The following is a 17,798-nucleotide window of genomic DNA, read 5'->3' on the forward strand; positions in this document are numbered from 1 at the left end:
GTTGACTTTTGCAGTAAGTCAGGACCTATTTATCACTTGTGGAGTATTTTGGAGGTCCATGATAAAAAAGAAATGCAAAATTTCATTTCACTTCCCTGCTACATGCTCATTCTTTTTTAATAACCCGCTCTTATCAGCCTCCTGGCAGCCTCCGCATATCCTGTGCATGTTAATTACTTTATTAATTACGCTGATATCTTTGGTTCTGCCCCACGTATCTTGGTGCTTTTTGTTTTCAACGTGCACCCATTTTGCCTTGTTCATTGGCACACGCAGGCCCAGTTTTCATTTCTAAAAGGGATTCTTTGAGCCTCGGTAAACACGTGGCTTTCAATTAGTCTTGCAATCATCATTTCCATTTTCATCTCAGCCACATCACGCACAGAGTGATTTTACCATTCTCTCAAATAGAAGCCTCATTGTTAAGTTTCTGACGTTGTTCGTCAGTCCTTGTTTTCTCTCCAGATCACAGCTCAGAGAACCCGGATAACCTAGCACTGTGCAAGATCCGGAGCACTAAGGAGTCTGGGGAGGGGGAGGGAGGAATGGAGCAACCCTGGGGATCACGGACAGGAGCTGGCAGGACGAATCTGCAGTGTTCTGGGCCTTGGTCCTGTGTTGACTCTATCCTGAAAGCTAGCATCCTCCAGAAGTATGGGAGATACACCGCTAATCCCATTCAGTGGCCCAAAATAAAAGAGAAAGGGAGATTTCACAGCTCAAAGTTTCAGAAATCCTGGACCTACATAGCTGCTTCTTGGAAATGCATAACATACCTGTGGCATGTTCAGGGTACTTGAAAATTCTGGAGTTTGATTTTTTTAATTATTAAAGGCAGTTTTAATTTTTAATAGGGGAAACAGTATTGATTAGCATGTGTAAAACTTCTTTGGCCACAGACCCTCTTATCAAGAAGCCTGTTTACATCTGCAGGTGCTGAAGCATAGAATCCAGGAGGTGCAGCTGGTGGGACCCTAGAGAGGCAGCTCCCGCTGTGGGCAGGAGCCGGGGAGACTGGAGGCAGAGCAGGGAACGAGGAGGCGGTAGAACAGTTCAAGGCATAATGAGGATCTAAACCAAGGGTTTCTAATGTTTCACTGTTTTCTTTCCATTTTATTTCAAGCTGCATTGTTGTTTTAAAATTGGAAAATCGGTGTTGCTATTATAAATCATAGCACAAGGATTTTACTCAGCCATAAAATCTGAATGAGAAACCAATCCACGCAGCCTTCCATCTCCAGGGGAAGTGCTTAGCCCAACAGGGAGCAGAAATACAATCGTATCCGTTTCTGCCAGCCCCTGGGCCCCTTTCCAGTCACAGAGATGCGGCATCCTCCTCCAGATCCATACCTCAGAGCCTTTTGGACCCTGAGCAAATGGCTACACTGCTCCATGCCTCAGTTTCCCCATCTGATACCGAGAAAAAATAACCCTTCCTAACTCAGCTTCTACATTAGCAAATTCAACCAACTACAAATGAACAATATTCAAAAAAGACAGACTGTATCTGTATTGGACATATATAGACTTTTTTATTATTATTCCCTAAATAATACACTATAACAATTATTCTTATAGTATTTACATATTACAGACTTCTTTCTTTTCATTATTCCCAAATAATACACTATAACAATTATCCTCCTACCATTTATACAGAGATGGTTTCATGTGTAAGGGATGATATGTGTTAGTGACGTGTAAATACTGTGCCACGTCACACAACGCACTTGAGCATCGCCAATCTGACTACCCTTGAGGCTGCTGGAATTGTTACTGAGATCTTTTTTCGTAGATTGATAGAAACAGGAACAAGCAAAATAGTGCAAGCACATACACAGGCAAACAAAGCTTTACTTGGGGTTTCAGCTGAAGGGGGACCGCACTGACCAGGAAAACAGGGCATCAGGCTGCTCCTTAAGGAAGAGGAACCGTAGGCTTTGATTTGCTTCGGTGGGCTGAAGTCTAGTAATTTTCCGCTGGCCAAGGGCACAGTTCCAAAAGACATTTCTTCTTGTGCAAGATTTGGACCACTGTCCAGTCTCAGTCAACTTGTCCTACAGACTGAATTACTCTCCGTCTGGTTCCCTCATCCTGAGCAAACACTTTCCAAAGAAAAGTTGTAGGAGCCTGTGGCAGATTCTACAAAGTAGAATAATGTTACCTCATAAAAACGCATGCATATTGAATTTTTGGATGTTTACCCCTTTAAATGTGCTGCCCATGGATGTGTGTGGGGTGCACTGAGAAGCAGTATATCACCACCGTAACTGCGTGGAGGAGAAGCACTGGCAGGGAGGGAAAGAACGGGCCAAGAAAGATGAGCCCCGCTGCAGGGGAGAGCTGTGACATTCTCCTGTGGCCTGCTGCCACCCAGGGATTCCCACACACCACCCACAGTGGTGGTGGCAGCAATTACAACATCCTATTTTGGAAGAGTCTCTGCAACATTGCACTTTTGTGGCTCCCAATACGCTTGCTTCTCTGAATGACAACAAGAAGATGAAATGGCTGTATTGTTCTTTGCCATGTGTCTGTGGAATGCATGTGTGTCCTGGCTCTGTAGTCTTTTGTCTTCCTAGGTTATTGCTTGAATACTCAGAACGCCCCTCTGCACAGGGGACTCCAGCATGGATCACAGACCCTGGGACGCACAGAAAGCACGTAACAGTCCTGGGCCTGAACCCTGATCCAACTTCAAGGCCAGGGGCTGCCCATTTTACCAATGCCTGCAGTGCTCCCAGGCTGTCTGCACTAAGGAAAAGCAAAGTATAAACTGGGAGAACAGAGACTGCAGAGGAAACACTTGAGGTTCACCCAGGCTTTCTTGTTCCTTGGTGAGCAATACTTTGAAAGCTAGCCAGAGTTCCAGGGAGGACCACAAACAACGGAAAGGACCCTGTGCTCAGAGTCGGACATCAGAGCTCAAGTGCCAGCTGCTCAGTCTTTGTGCTGTGCAATCTTGAGTAAGTTCCAGCCCGTTCCTGAGCTCTCAGTTCTGTGCATGGTGGGACTGATGCTGATGGCCCTACTAAAAATCTAGTGTTGGCAAGCAGAGCTAGTGAAACTGAGATCCATGAAACTGAGTGCACATGCAGAGCAGCAGTGGAGCGGAAGAGCTCTGGCAGGATTCCCAAGGCGCAGCGCACTGATGGAAAGCCTCTTTGCACCCTAGTTCTGTCACCTCCCTGTTCACGCCAACCTGGATTCGGACGTGACAGCAGGGAGTCTCCATGAACAACCAGCCAGGCCGTGCACTGAGTAGTAAGCAGCCCCTGGGAGAAGGTGATAAGGGCCAGCATCTGCGGAAACAGGCCACGGCTGAACAGGAGCAGCCCTACTGCCTCGAGGTCCACAGCTGGCTAGGAGAGGTGCCAGCCTGGCTGGGATGGAGGCTGGGCTGCTCAGACAAGGCCTCCTGGCAGCTTCACTCACTTCTAGGCCCCTGATGTTTCTAAGGCCTGGGAACAGTTATCCCCACATGCAGACCCTTGACCTGGGGCTTTGTGCACAGGCAGGAGCTTGGGTGTTAGGCACCTCAGTGGGCGCGCCTAGGGAGCAGAAGGCCCTTGGCCAGCTCAGGCAAGACCTCCCGGCCTTTCTCATCTCACAGCATGCACACAGAAACCAGTTATTAGCACAAGACCAGTGGCCCCACTACACCCACATAGAGGAGAACACCATTTCAAGATACTTGGAACTTGATTCTGGAACAGGATGCTGTTGGGAAAATCTAGGCTTGTGTGAGAGCGAAGGTTTGAGGATGTGGGCCAACTGGGATCAAGCCCAGCTCTGTCCTTCACCTTCCCTGTGCTAAGCTGGGGAAAGAGGTACCCAGCAAAGGGATGCCCATGAGCAAGAGGCAGTGGGGAGAGAGGGAGCAGAGAATGCTAGATGGGCTCCGAGAGGAGTGGCTGGGCTGGAAAGAGAGGCGTGGAACACGGAGGCCAGAGAGGGCGCCATGGCCCTCAGAGGTCCCCGGAGGAGGCCATGGGGAGCAGTTCAGGACATGGGCCAGCAGAGCAGGCTGGAGAATGGCAGGGGGTGAAGAATAGAAGCAGGCCGAGGAAGGGAAGAGAGAGGGGCAAGGAGCCTGAGAAGCAAAGAGCAGCAGACGAGGCAGCGACCAACCCTGGCTGCGGCGCTGGGGAGCCCCAGGGTGGGGGAGAGCAGAAGGAGAAGGTGACCGATGGAGCAGACATGTGCTGGTGGCTTTTTCTTCCCCTCATTATTTTCCAGCCAGTGCTAGGTACAAGCCAAATGACAGCTCCCTTGCCATACTTCTGATTTTATTTATTCTCAGGGTTTAATTTACATCATCTCAGACTTGCACTGTACCGTGTCGGTGTCTGAGGGGCCCACACTTCTCCCCGGTCTCTTTTGTCTTTGTCTATTTTTGCCATCCTGCTTCTATCTGACTGTAGTGCTCCCTTCGCCCCGCCAGCCCCACCTGCCCCCAAACACCCAGCGGCCTTGCACTGCTGGAGGACAGTATGGCTCTGCTCTCAAGACAGTCACACCATGTGACCCCTCAAAACATGATCCTGCTGGTGGCTGCCTAGCCAGCCTGGAGCACAGGGGAGGATGGGTGCAAGTCTGGGTTGTCTGCTTCCCACCCGATGCTACCACCTTGAAATCATCAGGGCCATCGTGGAGAAGAGATTTGCTTTCCCAAGGTCAGCAAGCAGACTTCTCCACTCAATGATGCTGCTTTGACACAGATCAGGTGTCCATGTGAATAGTCAGAAATGCCAGTGTTAGCTGGAGGCCTCCTGGGAAGGCTTGGCTCTAATGCCCAAAGCCAGACCCGGTGACCTCCTGAGTGTGCTGGAGATTCCTGCCTCTCCCAGCCTTCCTGACAGACTCCTGGTCCAGCTCCAGGTTCACAGAGCCCCAGGGGTCCCCTCATGTGCTTCAATACCCTCTGCATTTTGTTAGAGCTTCCAGAAAGGGTGGAAGAACAGGCACCATCCTCAGAAGGGTGGCCTTGCCTGAGGGACTTCTCACCAGCTCTGGGCTAGCAGAATGTCCTCAGTGGACCAGGTGCCCCTCTCCCACTGCCAGGTCCCTAACCTCAGCCATTGCTCACCTATCTCCAGCTCTTCAAAGAAAACAGTTGTAATGCATGTTTGGAAATTTTCCTTACAAATAACAGCTGTTGTGAGGGCTCCCTAGACTCTAGAATGAGGCTGGAGATTCCCATGCCTGTGGAGGCCACTCAGGTGACCTGCTAGACAAGCAGCCTGGATGTGAGGTGGCAGCAGACGGTGCGAGGCAGACCCAAGCAGCCGGGGTCTCATCTTCCAAAGGAAGCTGGAAGTCGAGTTCCCCATGAAGTCATCTGACTTTAAATGCTGATGATGAAGTCTAAGAACACTTACGGGCCGAGTAGGTCAGGTAACACATCCATGGCCACACACTGCTCCAGGGCTGCTCATCTCTCTTCTCAGGAGTGCGAGGACAGCTTGCCGCCAGTCTGCTGCTGTGAGCCAGAATGCCATCTCCATAGGAATCCTGCCCTCCCTCCCTTTCCTGGGTCCTGGGCCACTGTTACATCCGGGAATCGAGAGTTTGGATGCTGGTTTCTCTTCACTTAGCAGTCACTCTGGAAAATACCCACCTTTGTGCAGGCACCACGGACTCCCAGAGGCAGTGGTGCCATGGTGTGTTTGCAGTGTGCCTGTGAAAGTCTCATAACCAACACTCTGGCTCAGGGTTCAGCGCAGTACCTGAGAACTTGAGGATCGGGAGTGCCCATGAGGTGCAGAAGGCCCATCTCCCTGAGAACCAGGGTGCGGGGAATGAAAACCGTGGAGCTGCCACCACCTGCTCTGTGGGAGAGCCGTTGGCCTGGGCTTGGTCTCTGGCTTGTTCTGTTTCCGTAAGCAAGACCCCTGACCTTACTGAGCCTCAGTTTCCTCTCCTGAGTCATAGGTGTAAGATTGCTGGCTCCTTCACAGTCCTGCACTGAAGTCAAAATCAAAGAGAATATATCACACAAAGCACACAGAGGCCTGGGGGGGCCGCACTCGTCAGCTTGTAGCCTCCCAAACCCTGACACGACCTGGAACATCCAGGCCGCTCCAAGGCCACACCCAGGACGCCTCTGGGACAGGACCTGGCAGACTCCTGGCTGCTCCGCAGGGTCCCCCCCCCCCCCCCCCGTGTCCCCTTGATGCTGCTGTCTCTCCTGTGCTGCTTCCCGAATGTGGCCGGACAGGCCGGTTCTGCCTTTGCTCTGGCTGTTTCCTCCAGCACTCAGGCCTGACACAGAAGCCAGGACCCCAAGCTATCCACTCACGGTAAAACCTCTTCTGGGCCTCTTGTGAAAAAAAGTGAAGTCGTATAGTATATAAGTTTCACATGTGAAGTTTCTCCACATGTGAAAAAAAGTGGAGTCGGATAGTATATAAGCCCTTCCAAGTGTCTGGAGATAGGGTGATGGGGAGGAGAACTGGGGTGGTCATAGTGACTTGGGGACATCTGTGGCCTTAGTGCTGAGAGTCCAGAGGGTCTGTGCACCCCCATGCAGCACAGGACTCGCTCCCACAATGGAGAGCCACTCTCTGCCTCCCTGGGAGAAATGGCTAAAAATAACCCCTGGCTGAGCACCCCCGGTGGGCGCGCTCACTCACCCCTTCCCCGGCTGAGATTCCAGGGGGATGGGGAATCATCCAAACCTGTAATCAGACGTTCAAAAAGAAATTCTTACCTTGAAATGACAGCTTCTAGCTTTGCTGCCTCAGAGATGCGGGGCTGCTGCCGCTGAGATAAGCAGTCCAGGCCCTGCAGGGCTGGGAGGCCCCTCCAGCTCCAGCTCCCCTCTCCATGCGCCTCTGTACGGGAAGATAATGATGCTGGTTGACACGTCAAGAGCGGGCTTTCAGCCGCTACAGCTGTAAACACACCAGCTGGCTTCCCTGATGGCCTCACCAGCCTTGGGAAGCTGTAGATGAAGAGATCAGAGCTCAGAGAGGCTCAGACATGTGTTCAAAGTCACACAGCCAGCGTGTGATGAACATAGAATCGGAATTGCCTGTCCTTTTGATATAGAGGAACGAAATTCCCAGCCCACTAGATGTCCAGTATCAGTTCGTGTTCTCGAAAATCAAAGAATGAATTTTAGGAACTACGGAGGTTAAGAGCAGGATATATTTATTGAGAGAAAGAAAGCTACAGACTTTTATAGAGTAAAATCACAAAGTGAGGCAGGTCTCAGGTGGGGAAAACATGGGAACTCACAAGTTGGGCATGAGGGGGGACAGAGCTGGGGCCAACCTATAAGATTAACTGCTCAGGTAAAATTGATTAAATCGAGGACACCTGGGGAAGCCAGTCATGTGGCAGGCGGGCATGCATATAAAGCAGTGACTCTTGCTGCAGGGGGCTGGGATGGTGACTCCTTGGCTTCCTCAGGGTGACAAAGACCTACTTAGAATATCAACTTCTGACGCTTATCTTCAGGAAGTATGTGGGTGTATTTGATTTATCATTTGTCTTGAGGTCTGGCCCACAGTGGTAGTGTCTGTATCCACCATAGTTACCTTCTGCTCGGGCTCTTTTGAGAACTCAGCACTGTCTGACTGCCTATAATATTTCTATCTAACTCAGTTGCCTGTATCACTTTCCCTCCCTGTCCAGGCTTCCTTTGTGGGTTCTTCCATCTCCCCCAAAAGAGCCAGTGCCAGCTCCCCAGAGAAAGAGGCAGATTGAGGCACAGAAACACAGTCCAGAAAGATCAAACACCCTCCAACACACCACACACACACACACACACACACACACTCTCTCTCTCTCTCTCTCTCTCTCTCTCTCTCTCTCTCTCTCTCTCTCTCTCCCAGGAGAAAAAAATCCACATTTTACATGTTTTTAAAATTGACTTTGCAATGTATTTTTTTAAAAAGTGGAAAGAATGGCCAAGAAGGGAGTTGTGTGAGGCAGCCTTAGGAGCCAGTCAGAAGGTAGAAGATCCCTTCTGCAAAGAAGCCATGGCCAAGCCCAGGGCCCTGTGCTGCCCACAGGAGCTGCAGAGGAGAGGACGGTGGACCCCAGCCCAGAGGCCCATGATGGGGTGAGGCTCATGAAGCCCGGATGCACACCCTCTGACCCACTCACCTTTCTTGCATGGCCCTGAATCCTCCCAGCTCCACTGCCCAGCCAGCCCCACAGAGAGCAGCAGAAGCACAGAGCACCGTGATCTGGTCCAGAGTCAAAATCCACAAAGCAGCTGGGTCACAGCCACCCTGTGCTTAACCACCACTCTCCCCATGCCAGAGGTATGCAGAGGAAAAAAGGAACCCTCATTCTTATTAAAAAAAAATCTCTAATCCGAAGACTAAATGTCACCCCTTTGTTTAACACTCCTGCATACTGAAATTGAACCCAAGGCCTTTGCACTGAGCTCCACCCCCAGCCTGTGGCTGTTGCTTGACAGAATTTTGCTGCATTGTGAAATTTCTCACGCTGTGCTTAAACTCATAATCCTTCTGCCTCAGCTTCCCAGAATGCTGGGATTATAGGCAGGCGCTGCCATGCTCAGTGTTTAAAACCTTTTAAAGGCTTTACTGCACAAAGGGTGGGCCCTGGGCCAACAGCATCCTTTCTCTTGGTTGCTACCTAAAAATGCAGTTCCTGGGACACCCACCATCCCCAGACCCATGGACCTACTATTACACTGTCCCAGGCTCCTATTGGTTTGTATCCATGTCATCCAATAAGACTCCCCGGCAGCCTCTAAATTACAGCACCCCAGCCATACTAGCTCCTTTCGTTTCTAAACTATACTGAAGTCTTTGTCGTGTCAGTCCTGCCCATACAGGAGTTTCCTAGGTTTTCACATCCTTCAGGTCTCAAACTAAGGTCGCCACTTCCAAAAACCCTTCCCAGACTAGCTGTCAGTACTTCTCAATAGACCTTGGTGTTCTCCTTAGGAACACTTGTCTCCACTGGTCTTCATAGCTGTTCTGTGTGGTTCGTCAAACATCTGTGTCTACTAGAATCTAGCTCCAAGGAGGCAGACATCATGTTGGTTTTCTGTACCATATGCCCAGGCCCCAGAACAGTGCATGGCACACCACAGGTACATGAGAAATACAGACAAGTTAACTTTGAATGAAGAAATTTAGGACGAAGAGAGTCCTCCCTTAATGATGCAGGCTCATATTAACCACACTGTAAGTTAACCCTTGAGCTCACTTTGCAAATGGGAAATTGAGGTCAGGAAAAGGACTTGGTCAAGGTCAGCCAGAAAGTCCATAGCAGGACCAACATCTTTGACCTTTTAGGCCTCAACACCTTGGCCTCCCACTGGTCCATTTGTGCAGCCTGACAATGCAGGACATTTGCAGAGGCCACCGACCTACATTATGAATACTGCATCCTGCAGAGAGACTCGCAGGCCAGCTGCTCTCCTCTCCCTTCACAGATGAACAAGGCTTTCCCAGGCAGCTCCTGCGTGCCTCTCGCTGAGCAGCCTGACCAGGAACCAGATGTGAGCACTTCCACCCTCCAGCCATCACAGACAAGAGCCACCTTTGCTGGGTGCAACATCTGCCAGGCAGGAAAGAGCTTTTCTTGGCTTGAGTTCAGCTTGGGACACCAAAGCACAGCTTTTGCAGAGCTCTGAGGCTTCCAGGGAGGCAGCTATGGAATGCTTCATGATGAAGTGTCTACCCCTGGAGATGGCACCTCCCAGTGTGCACAGCAGGTTCATACCCAACATCTCCCTGGAATTTGACACCACACTGAGCAGAGAAAGGCAGGGCAGGCTGGGAAGGCTGATGGGGAGGGTAGGTGGAGCACAGGTTGTGCCTGAGACAGCTCTGAGATGCACCACCTGGAGATCCTGGGCAAGTTAGATAACCTCTCTGTGCCTCAGTTTCCGTATCTGTAGAATTACTTCTTTGAGAATACTGATGGGGGCGCTGCTTCCAATCGCTGGATTCTTGGGAGGCTTCAACAAGACCACGTGAGCAGAACTCTCACCCTGGCAGCTCGCAAGGGTCCAGCAAGCTTCCATGTTCTAATGGCTGCTGTTACTGGTTGAGGCCACCCCATTCTCCCTCTGAGCCCACTTCTCACAGAAACTGTTCTGGTCTTACCAAAACGGAAGATGCTGCTGCATCCCCGAACACACAGCAGTAGCTGCAAACCAGTGGTGTGTAATATTTATTCATTGAGTCTGTGATCGTCTCGGGAATTGCCAGTGTGAGAAACAAGGAGGAAAAACAAGAGAAAGAGTCTTTTGAAAGTCCTTGTAGGCAAATCATCCATCCTGGGCAACAGAAGCATTCTTAAGATAGTGGAAATGCAGTCATTAATACTGGACTGAGAAGTAGGCCTGAAGCCAGGGCTCAGGTCCTCATGCAAGACCCCAGCGTCTGCACTGCACCCCGAGGCTATACTACGGCAGCCTCCGCTCAGTGCTAGTCGTGGCCTGGGCTCCCTGTGGAGTGTGTGGTTCCACCACGGTGCTTGGAAATCGGGCCTCTTCCACAGTAGTACCGAATGCCTGCAGCCACGACCTCAGGATTTCCAACCCTGCTGAACCACAGTTGTGTCCCGGGTGCGGGCAGGATCCTGCAGGTGGTTCTCTAGTGCCCTCTAGCGGTTTTGGGTGCACGACAATGACGCCGCAGAAGCGCTCAGGCTGTGGCTCCCCACCCCCGACCTCAGGTGCCTCCCTCCCCAGAGACGTAACTGCCACACCACTGTGAACCCAGTGCTAGGCAGGATCCTCGGCACTCATATAAGAAGCGTGCTCTCCGGCGTTTGTTGTGGGATTCAGTACAAGAGTCACTTGGTTGTTCTCACAGACTCTCCATCCCCCAGCCTCACAAGGAGGGAAATTGATCCGTCCTAAAATGACTCTTCCTTGGTGACACAAGTCCTGCAGCAAGGAGATGGAGCTGCGTACAGACAGTGATAATGACCAGAAGCTTTGGAGGCTTATTTCTGAGAGGGATGTGTCGGGGCAATGCTGTCCACAGCCAGAACCGCAGACTCTAGGGTCCTGCTAGAACTCTAGACTCTAGGACTCGCAGACTCTAGGACTCTGCTGCCCTGTCCCTCTGCGGCCCAAGTTGTGCTCCAGGCCACTGGTGGGGGTGGTCCTGAAAGGCCAGGTGTAAGAACTGGGGGCTCAGAACTCAATGATTGGAAAGTGAAGGAGAGAGTAAAAGGGAACCAAGCAGGACTGCTGGTCACAAAGCTCTCAGAAGTTCTCATTGCATTTATTTATTTTTTGGTAGAGGGGATCAAACTCACAACTTTGCACTTGCCTGGCAGGCACTTACGCCCCTGAACTAAATCCCCAGCCCTCTCAGCAGTTCTACAAAGTGCCTGGTTGTGAGTTCAATCCCTGATACAAACAAACAAAAAAAAACCCTACCCAATGGGGTGTGGCATGTGAAACTTATGTGTCACTGGTTGAAGATGCACTTTGAAGTCTAAGGACACTTGGGACAGCGGCAGGCAGAATCCTGATATTGGAGAACTGAGCTCAACCCTAGACCAGGTTAGTGGTAAACTCTGCAGGCTGCAGGATTGGGGTCATTTCAAGAGGGGAAACATGGGTGATATGTCCCTTCTTGGTGGATCTTCCCTCCTAACTCAAAGAGAGCTGGGGGTTTTCTGGGAAGCCTGCAGGAAGACATTCAGCAGGGGGTGGAGGTCCAGGAAAAGGTCTGGGTTCAGTTAAAGAAGTTTGCAATATTTCACCAAAAGCCAGGGAAGGGCTCCCTGTCACTGGAATATATAAGCCAGACAGTTATTGTGAGGTTCCCGTGAATAGAGTTTTCATTTTTAACAATGCTGTGTGACGGCACCAGTGCTCTCTGGACGGAGGATCCAAGTCCATCATAAATTACTGCTTTTCAATGTAAAACAACACACAAAATCATCATTAATGGGTTTGCTACTCATGTGTGACTGAGTAGGCCTGTGCTTCTGCATTGATGTCTGTATGGCTATCAGGTGTTGGAGAAACCCAAATTCTGACACTGAGTCACTACTGACCCTAGGGCCCAGTCCATTCTGTTCCTTAACTAAACAATGAATGGATGTCAGGAAACCCCTATTACCTTCAGTAAAATGCAGCCCAGCTCCTGGGAAGGATTTGGATAGCAGTAGAGAGGAAATCTCTAGCCCAGGCCAGTATGGCCTGGAATCTGCAGCCCATACTTTGGTTCCTAGAGGTCACTTTCCCCTGTGGTGTTGTCTCCCAGTGAAAGGGCCTCAGAGGACCCTGCTGTTCTCTAGCTAGCTAAGGATTTCCGTGACTTGGAATAGCCAAAGGAAAATCAAGGCTGAGAGAGAATGGAACTGGATGCTCTGGTTACAAAGTGGCCTGAACCCACAGGCCACACCCCTCCCAGCTGCTCCTGCTTCATGTTCCCTTGCTCACAGAAGTCCAGAATTGCTCCCTCAAAGACAGGGCATACAAAGCAAGGCAAAAATACGGGGTGTCTAGCCCCGACCTGGCTAAGGCAGGCCTGTTTGCACCTGTGGACCTTATCAAAGTACCCTTCTTCCCAGTGATTGACCCTGGGGTGCCCATATCTTATTCTCAGGCCTCAACAGAATAACCCTCGCAGAATACAACATCCTAAACACAGCTCTTTGACCATGTTACCCACAGTGGGACCCATCCTAAAGGCAAACATTTGCAAAGAAATTTCCAACTTTACTTAGGAAGTTTGTTGATAGTATATCTGTGTATCAATTCTGAAACTATTCCATAGGATTGACCAGATAAGTAAATATTTTGATGTCAAAAGCCAAGGATCTCACTGTGGCAGAAGAGAGATACACATATGGAAAGAAAAGAGGCAAGCAACAAACCTGGTATGATTTTAACTACACATATTAGAGACAGATGACATAAGTGATAGGTAAGGAGGTAGATAAATACATAGACGAAAAGGGTCTAGAAGTAACAACATCCTAGATGCAGTGAGTGTATCAAGTCCCCAGCCCTTGGTTACTAAAAACACCCTTATCCACCAAGAACCAGGATTCCTGAGACAAATGGCTAATTCCAGTACAGGAGAAATGAAAACATAAAGAAAGTGTGACATATTTTGTGCCAAGAAATAAGAAAATGCTCCAAAAATTACAGGCCCATGTGGGGAAAAATAGGAAACAGGATGAGTGAATTTTCCACTGTTCAAATTTAGGGAGATTTGAATATCAAAAATAATCCTAGCAGTGAACTCTAAGACATTGAATGAAAAATTAGTGCAGGAGTCCGTAAATCAGTGGGAGGAAAAGGGAGCTGTTGTTTGCAGTAGAAGTTTAAGTACTCAGATGGAATGACAGAGTTAGCAAATCACCATTTTGCAACTTCCAAAGTAATGTGACTCAATAGGAATTCTCAATGGATGGTAAAGCCCCTGAATTACTGTGTGTGGAGGACAGGATATACACACACAGTCCCAAAAGAGCTCCCATCAATGATTAATTACAAAAAGAAAATGGTACCTTCCAAGTGGAGACTTCTGGCAGACAGCACCTCAAGCAGGTCACCACCCATAATGGAACAAAGGACCATCAAGTGGCCCAGATGTGAAGCAGTGAGGAGACAAAGACATTACTGATGCCTGCTTTCTGCCAAGAGTGCATAACAGCACATTCAGGCCATCCCAAATTGAGGAATAATCTGAGAAATAACTGAATGAGATTCTTTGGGAATTTCAATGACATGAAAGACTAAAGTACGTGGAGGAATTTTTTGAGACTAAAGGAGACCAGAGAGACACACAGGTAAATATAGTGCATGGTCCTGGAATGGATTCTGCTTTGGAAAAATCACATGCATCTTAAAGGATTTTGAAAATGGCTAGTATATTAGATAGTACTGTATACTATTATCAGTGTCGTAAAATTCTGGCCTTTGGTAAGTATATGTAATTATGTAAGACAATCTCCTCATTCTTAGGAAATACATGCTGAAATGCTTTAAGAATCAAGGAGATCTTTAACTTACTTTCAAATGGTTTGGAGAAACTAAATGCACAGTAGATAGAGTTTCATCCTCTGAGACATTTTCTGCTCTTGCCACCATCTGACTGGTTCTTTCCCAGAGTTTCCCAGTTAAATTCCTGAGAGGGAGAGAAAGTTTGGCTAGGATCTTCTGCTTTGCTCCTCTATGGGCAGAGCACTTTGTACTGAGAAACATTATAGATCTTGTAGCAGCCTCAAGATTGGCTGCCTGGAATCAGGTGCCTACCTCTCATCCAATCAGCTCAGACCCAGAATGGATCACGTGATACATAACATGGCTGCCACAACTGCTTCCACAGCGAAGGTGGTGGATGGGCAAAGACTTTAGAAGGGCTTTGTAGGCCCCATACTTGACTGTGCTAATATATCCTTTATCTCCAGCTGCCCAACTTAACTAAGGAGACCTCCAGACCTAACTTTTTAGTCTTTCAAGAAATCTTACAAATGTGTTCTCTATGCCAGATCATGTGCTAGGTCCCAGAGGCACAAAGCTGATCGAATCCTAACCCTTAGGAGCTCTGGCTCCAGTTGGGTAGGCATGAAGAATAGAACTGGAGTGCAGGGTTGAACTCCCACTAACAAACAGAAGGCACCCGACGCTAATGGGGCCCACGCCCCACTCCATGGATGCGTAAGGTGGGAGTGAAAAGTCTTCAGGGAGGTGGCACTTGCTGTGACTTATAGGAGGGGACAGGCCCTCACAGAGGGCCCCAGCTGCTGTGTGGCGCCGGTCCCATCCCTGGGGTTTCTGTTTTTTCTCTGTACAGCCGGATCCAGCAGGCCGGGACATCTCCATCCGCCCACTCCTGGAGCACTGTGAGAACACCCACATGACCATCTGGCTCGGCATCGTCTACGCCTACAAGGGGCTTCTCATGGTGGGTGCACGGCAGGCGGTAGAGATGGGGTCACTTCTCTGTTGGGCCTCTTTTTTCCTAGGGGCTCTCATCAACATAGAAATAAACAGAGCACCCATGACTAAGCACTTCCTCTCTGCCAGGGTGTTTCCTTCGTATGCCTTTTCAGGTCCTACAACAATCCTGTGAGATTGGTACATGCGATAGCCTCGTTTCCCTAGTAAGGACTCTGAAGCTTGGTGTCTTGCCAAGATCACTTGGCTAGGAAGGAGCAAGTCAAGATTTTAATAGAAAGTAACTCTGAAACCTCACAACTGTCAAGCCCTACTCCCAGGAACAGTCGTCTGTTGACATTCAACATGTATTCCTATCCCATAGTTCATTAGATGATTTCTGAATTTCTTGTACTGCCTACATGTATTCTTACCTACTGCTACTTCCCAGAACTGGAAGTTGTGACCCCATATCCTTCAAGGGGCCATACCACAGGGCATGTGTCAGGGTACCCTAGACTTCAAAAAAATTTCCCTCACTTCACCCCAGCTGAGACTCTCGTCATATCCAGAGAGGTCTTTCACACCTCCTATGGGAGCAACAGGATCACTGGCCTGCAATGTGGACTCCTCAGGGTAGTGATCCTACAGGTGTCCAAAGGAGGTGTCCAGAGGAGAATCCGGAGGTGGAAGATTAGCAAGACATCCTGGACGCAGACAGTAACACACACAGGGAACGTAGTCTCCAAAAACCTGGAAGAGCTGTCAGAGATGAGTAGCCCAGACCCAACAAGAAAAACAGAGTTTTGCTGCAGGGCAGACCTGAACTCTTTGTAAAGGATTAAGGACAAGCTCCTTGTCAAAAGAAACACGCTGAGTTGATGACTTGAGCTTCATCCAGCCCTTGTTGAATAAACAGAATGAAATTAGATTCCTTCCACAATCTTTCCAGCCTCCATGTGCTTGATTCTGAGACTCCATGAAATTAGATTATGATGAATCATTCACGCCTTTAAACTGGATTTATCTACCACATTTTCATCATTCATTATCTTCTTCCACCTACACCAGAAGTAGTTGGAGATGAGTACATCTCCAGTGAATGCCTTCAACTGGATCACATCAATAAAAGCTGTATCTGACAGCACACAAACCTTACCACCTACAGTGTATGCAAGGACCTTTCTGGACCTCAGGGTTCATGGTTAGAATCCCATCCCTTGCCCCTACCCCTTCTAATCAGGAAGTACAGAATCAAGCTGGAAAGAGAACACACACACACACACACACACACACACACACACACACACACACACATGTACCCTGGTAATACTGTCCCCAGCCAGTTGAGCATTCCCCCACCAGTGTCCATTCAATGCCTGCTTCCCTTGCTTTAGTGATGGAAACTCAGCACTTTCAAAGCAACTTGTGTCATCTGAGGTTGGTGTATTAGCTTCCTTTGGCCACTATAACAAATTATCACTATAAATTAGCTTAAAAACACATAAATGTATTCTTTCACAGCTCTGGAAGCCAGGAGGCCAGAACCAAGATAAAGTTGTGTTCCCTCTAAAAGTTTTAGGGAGAATCCTTTTAGCTTATTCCAATGAAGGTGACTGCAGACATCCCTTGGCTTGTTACTGCACCTGGCTTGTTACTCCAAGTGTCCTGTACTTTTCTCCAAATCCTTGCCACTGGATTTAGGAGCCATCTGTATAATCCAGGGTGATTTCATGGCAAGATCTTTAATTAAACTGGCAAAGACACCTTTTCCCAATAAGGTCACATTCACAGTTTTCAGAGATAATAATGTGGACAAATCTGTTAGAGCCACCATTCAACCCATTAGAGATGAGTTACTTTGTTAGAAAGTTCTTCCTTACCTCAGTGTAATTCATGCCCACAAATCCCCTGAAAAGTCTAGGAACACCTTACTCTGTCTCCTGCTATCATCCTGGCACACTTTGGATATCTACAACCAATTCCCAGATCCCAGATGTGCCTAACTTTTGTGACTGGTAGAGATTCACATAGGTTGGGTGGCACATCAGCCCAGAAGGATACATTAACTCCCTGCCAGAAGGTTCGCATCTCAGGCACCATCTGTCCCTGACACTCACTGCTGTGGGTTCCCAGGCAAGTGCCATCACCTGGCCAGGCCCCCATTCTCTGTCTGTGAGGTGGCCCTGCAGGGGTCCCATGGGAGAAGCCAGTTCAAGGCAGGCTGTCAACAGCCAATGGCAGGGAGCCATTACTTGGTATCTGATTCCTGGGCTGCTGGTTCCTTATTTAAAGAAATTTTCTTAAAAAGAATAAAGCAGGTTGCAAATGTTTAGAAAAAAAGATAAAAGACAAGGAGAGGAAGACAACTATGGTGTATAAAATAATATTTATCACAAAATAGATCTTAACTCACTTTTGTACTAGATATTATAGTTTACAAAGTGCTTCCAGATGCATCCTCTTGCTTCATCTGAACAAGAGCAAGTGTGGGACAGGTGGCATGATATTCCCCACTTCACAGACATTGAAAATGAGGTCCTCATTTGATCAAAACACATTATACACATCGAATCCCCCCAGAAAATGTGGAGCTGGGAGGTTGGATGAGCAAAGGGCTGGTGAGGAAATGGTTACACATGCTCTGCGCATGTGCCAATCTGCCAAAATTAAACCCATTAAACCCGATATGCACTAATAAAAAGATGGGGGAAAATAAAGAAAGTGAGAGGTGAGATGGCTCGCCCAAAGTCACAGAGCCAATGCGAAGCAGAGCACATTCCAGATCTTCTGGGTGGCCATTTCCCTTTCCAGTAAATCAGCTCCAGAGGCAAGCCATGCAGGGCTGGCACAGGGGCTCCTGGGCTCCTCATTTCCTGTTGCCCCACATCTCACCAAAAACAGCTTCTACTCCACAGTTTAAGACAGCTGCTGCAGCTCCACCCAC

The 17,798-nt window shown here is 48.8% G+C and overlaps 1 protein-coding gene and 1 long non-coding RNA gene across 2 annotated transcripts in view; one reads left to right on the forward strand and one right to left on the reverse strand.

Moving 5' to 3' along the window:
• Gabbr2 (gamma-aminobutyric acid type B receptor subunit 2) overlaps window positions 1-17,798 on the forward strand; it is a 355,790-nt gene that overhangs the window by 325,057 nt on the left and 12,935 nt on the right. The window contains exon 14 of the mRNA XM_063224805.1: window positions 14,769-14,879. Within this exon, the coding sequence (XP_063080875.1) occupies window positions 14,769-14,879 (111 nt within the window). The remainder of the gene's footprint in view (window positions 1-14,768; window positions 14,880-17,798) is intronic.
• On the reverse strand, window positions 1,509-8,369 carry LOC134470494 (uncharacterized). Its single transcript, XR_010039424.1, has 3 exons — window positions 8,116-8,369; window positions 6,713-6,836; window positions 1,509-5,967 (listed from the first exon to the last, which is right to left on the reverse strand). It is a non-coding gene; the product is annotated as an uncharacterized LOC134470494 (long non-coding RNA).

Source organism: Cavia porcellus, unplaced genomic scaffold (assembly GCF_034190915.1).
Source record: "Cavia porcellus strain 051 isolate PalLab524CR breed Dunkin Hartley unplaced genomic scaffold, mCavPor4.1 scaffold_1, whole genome shotgun sequence".
Classification (NCBI taxonomy): Eukaryota; Metazoa; Chordata; class Mammalia; order Rodentia; family Caviidae; genus Cavia; species Cavia porcellus.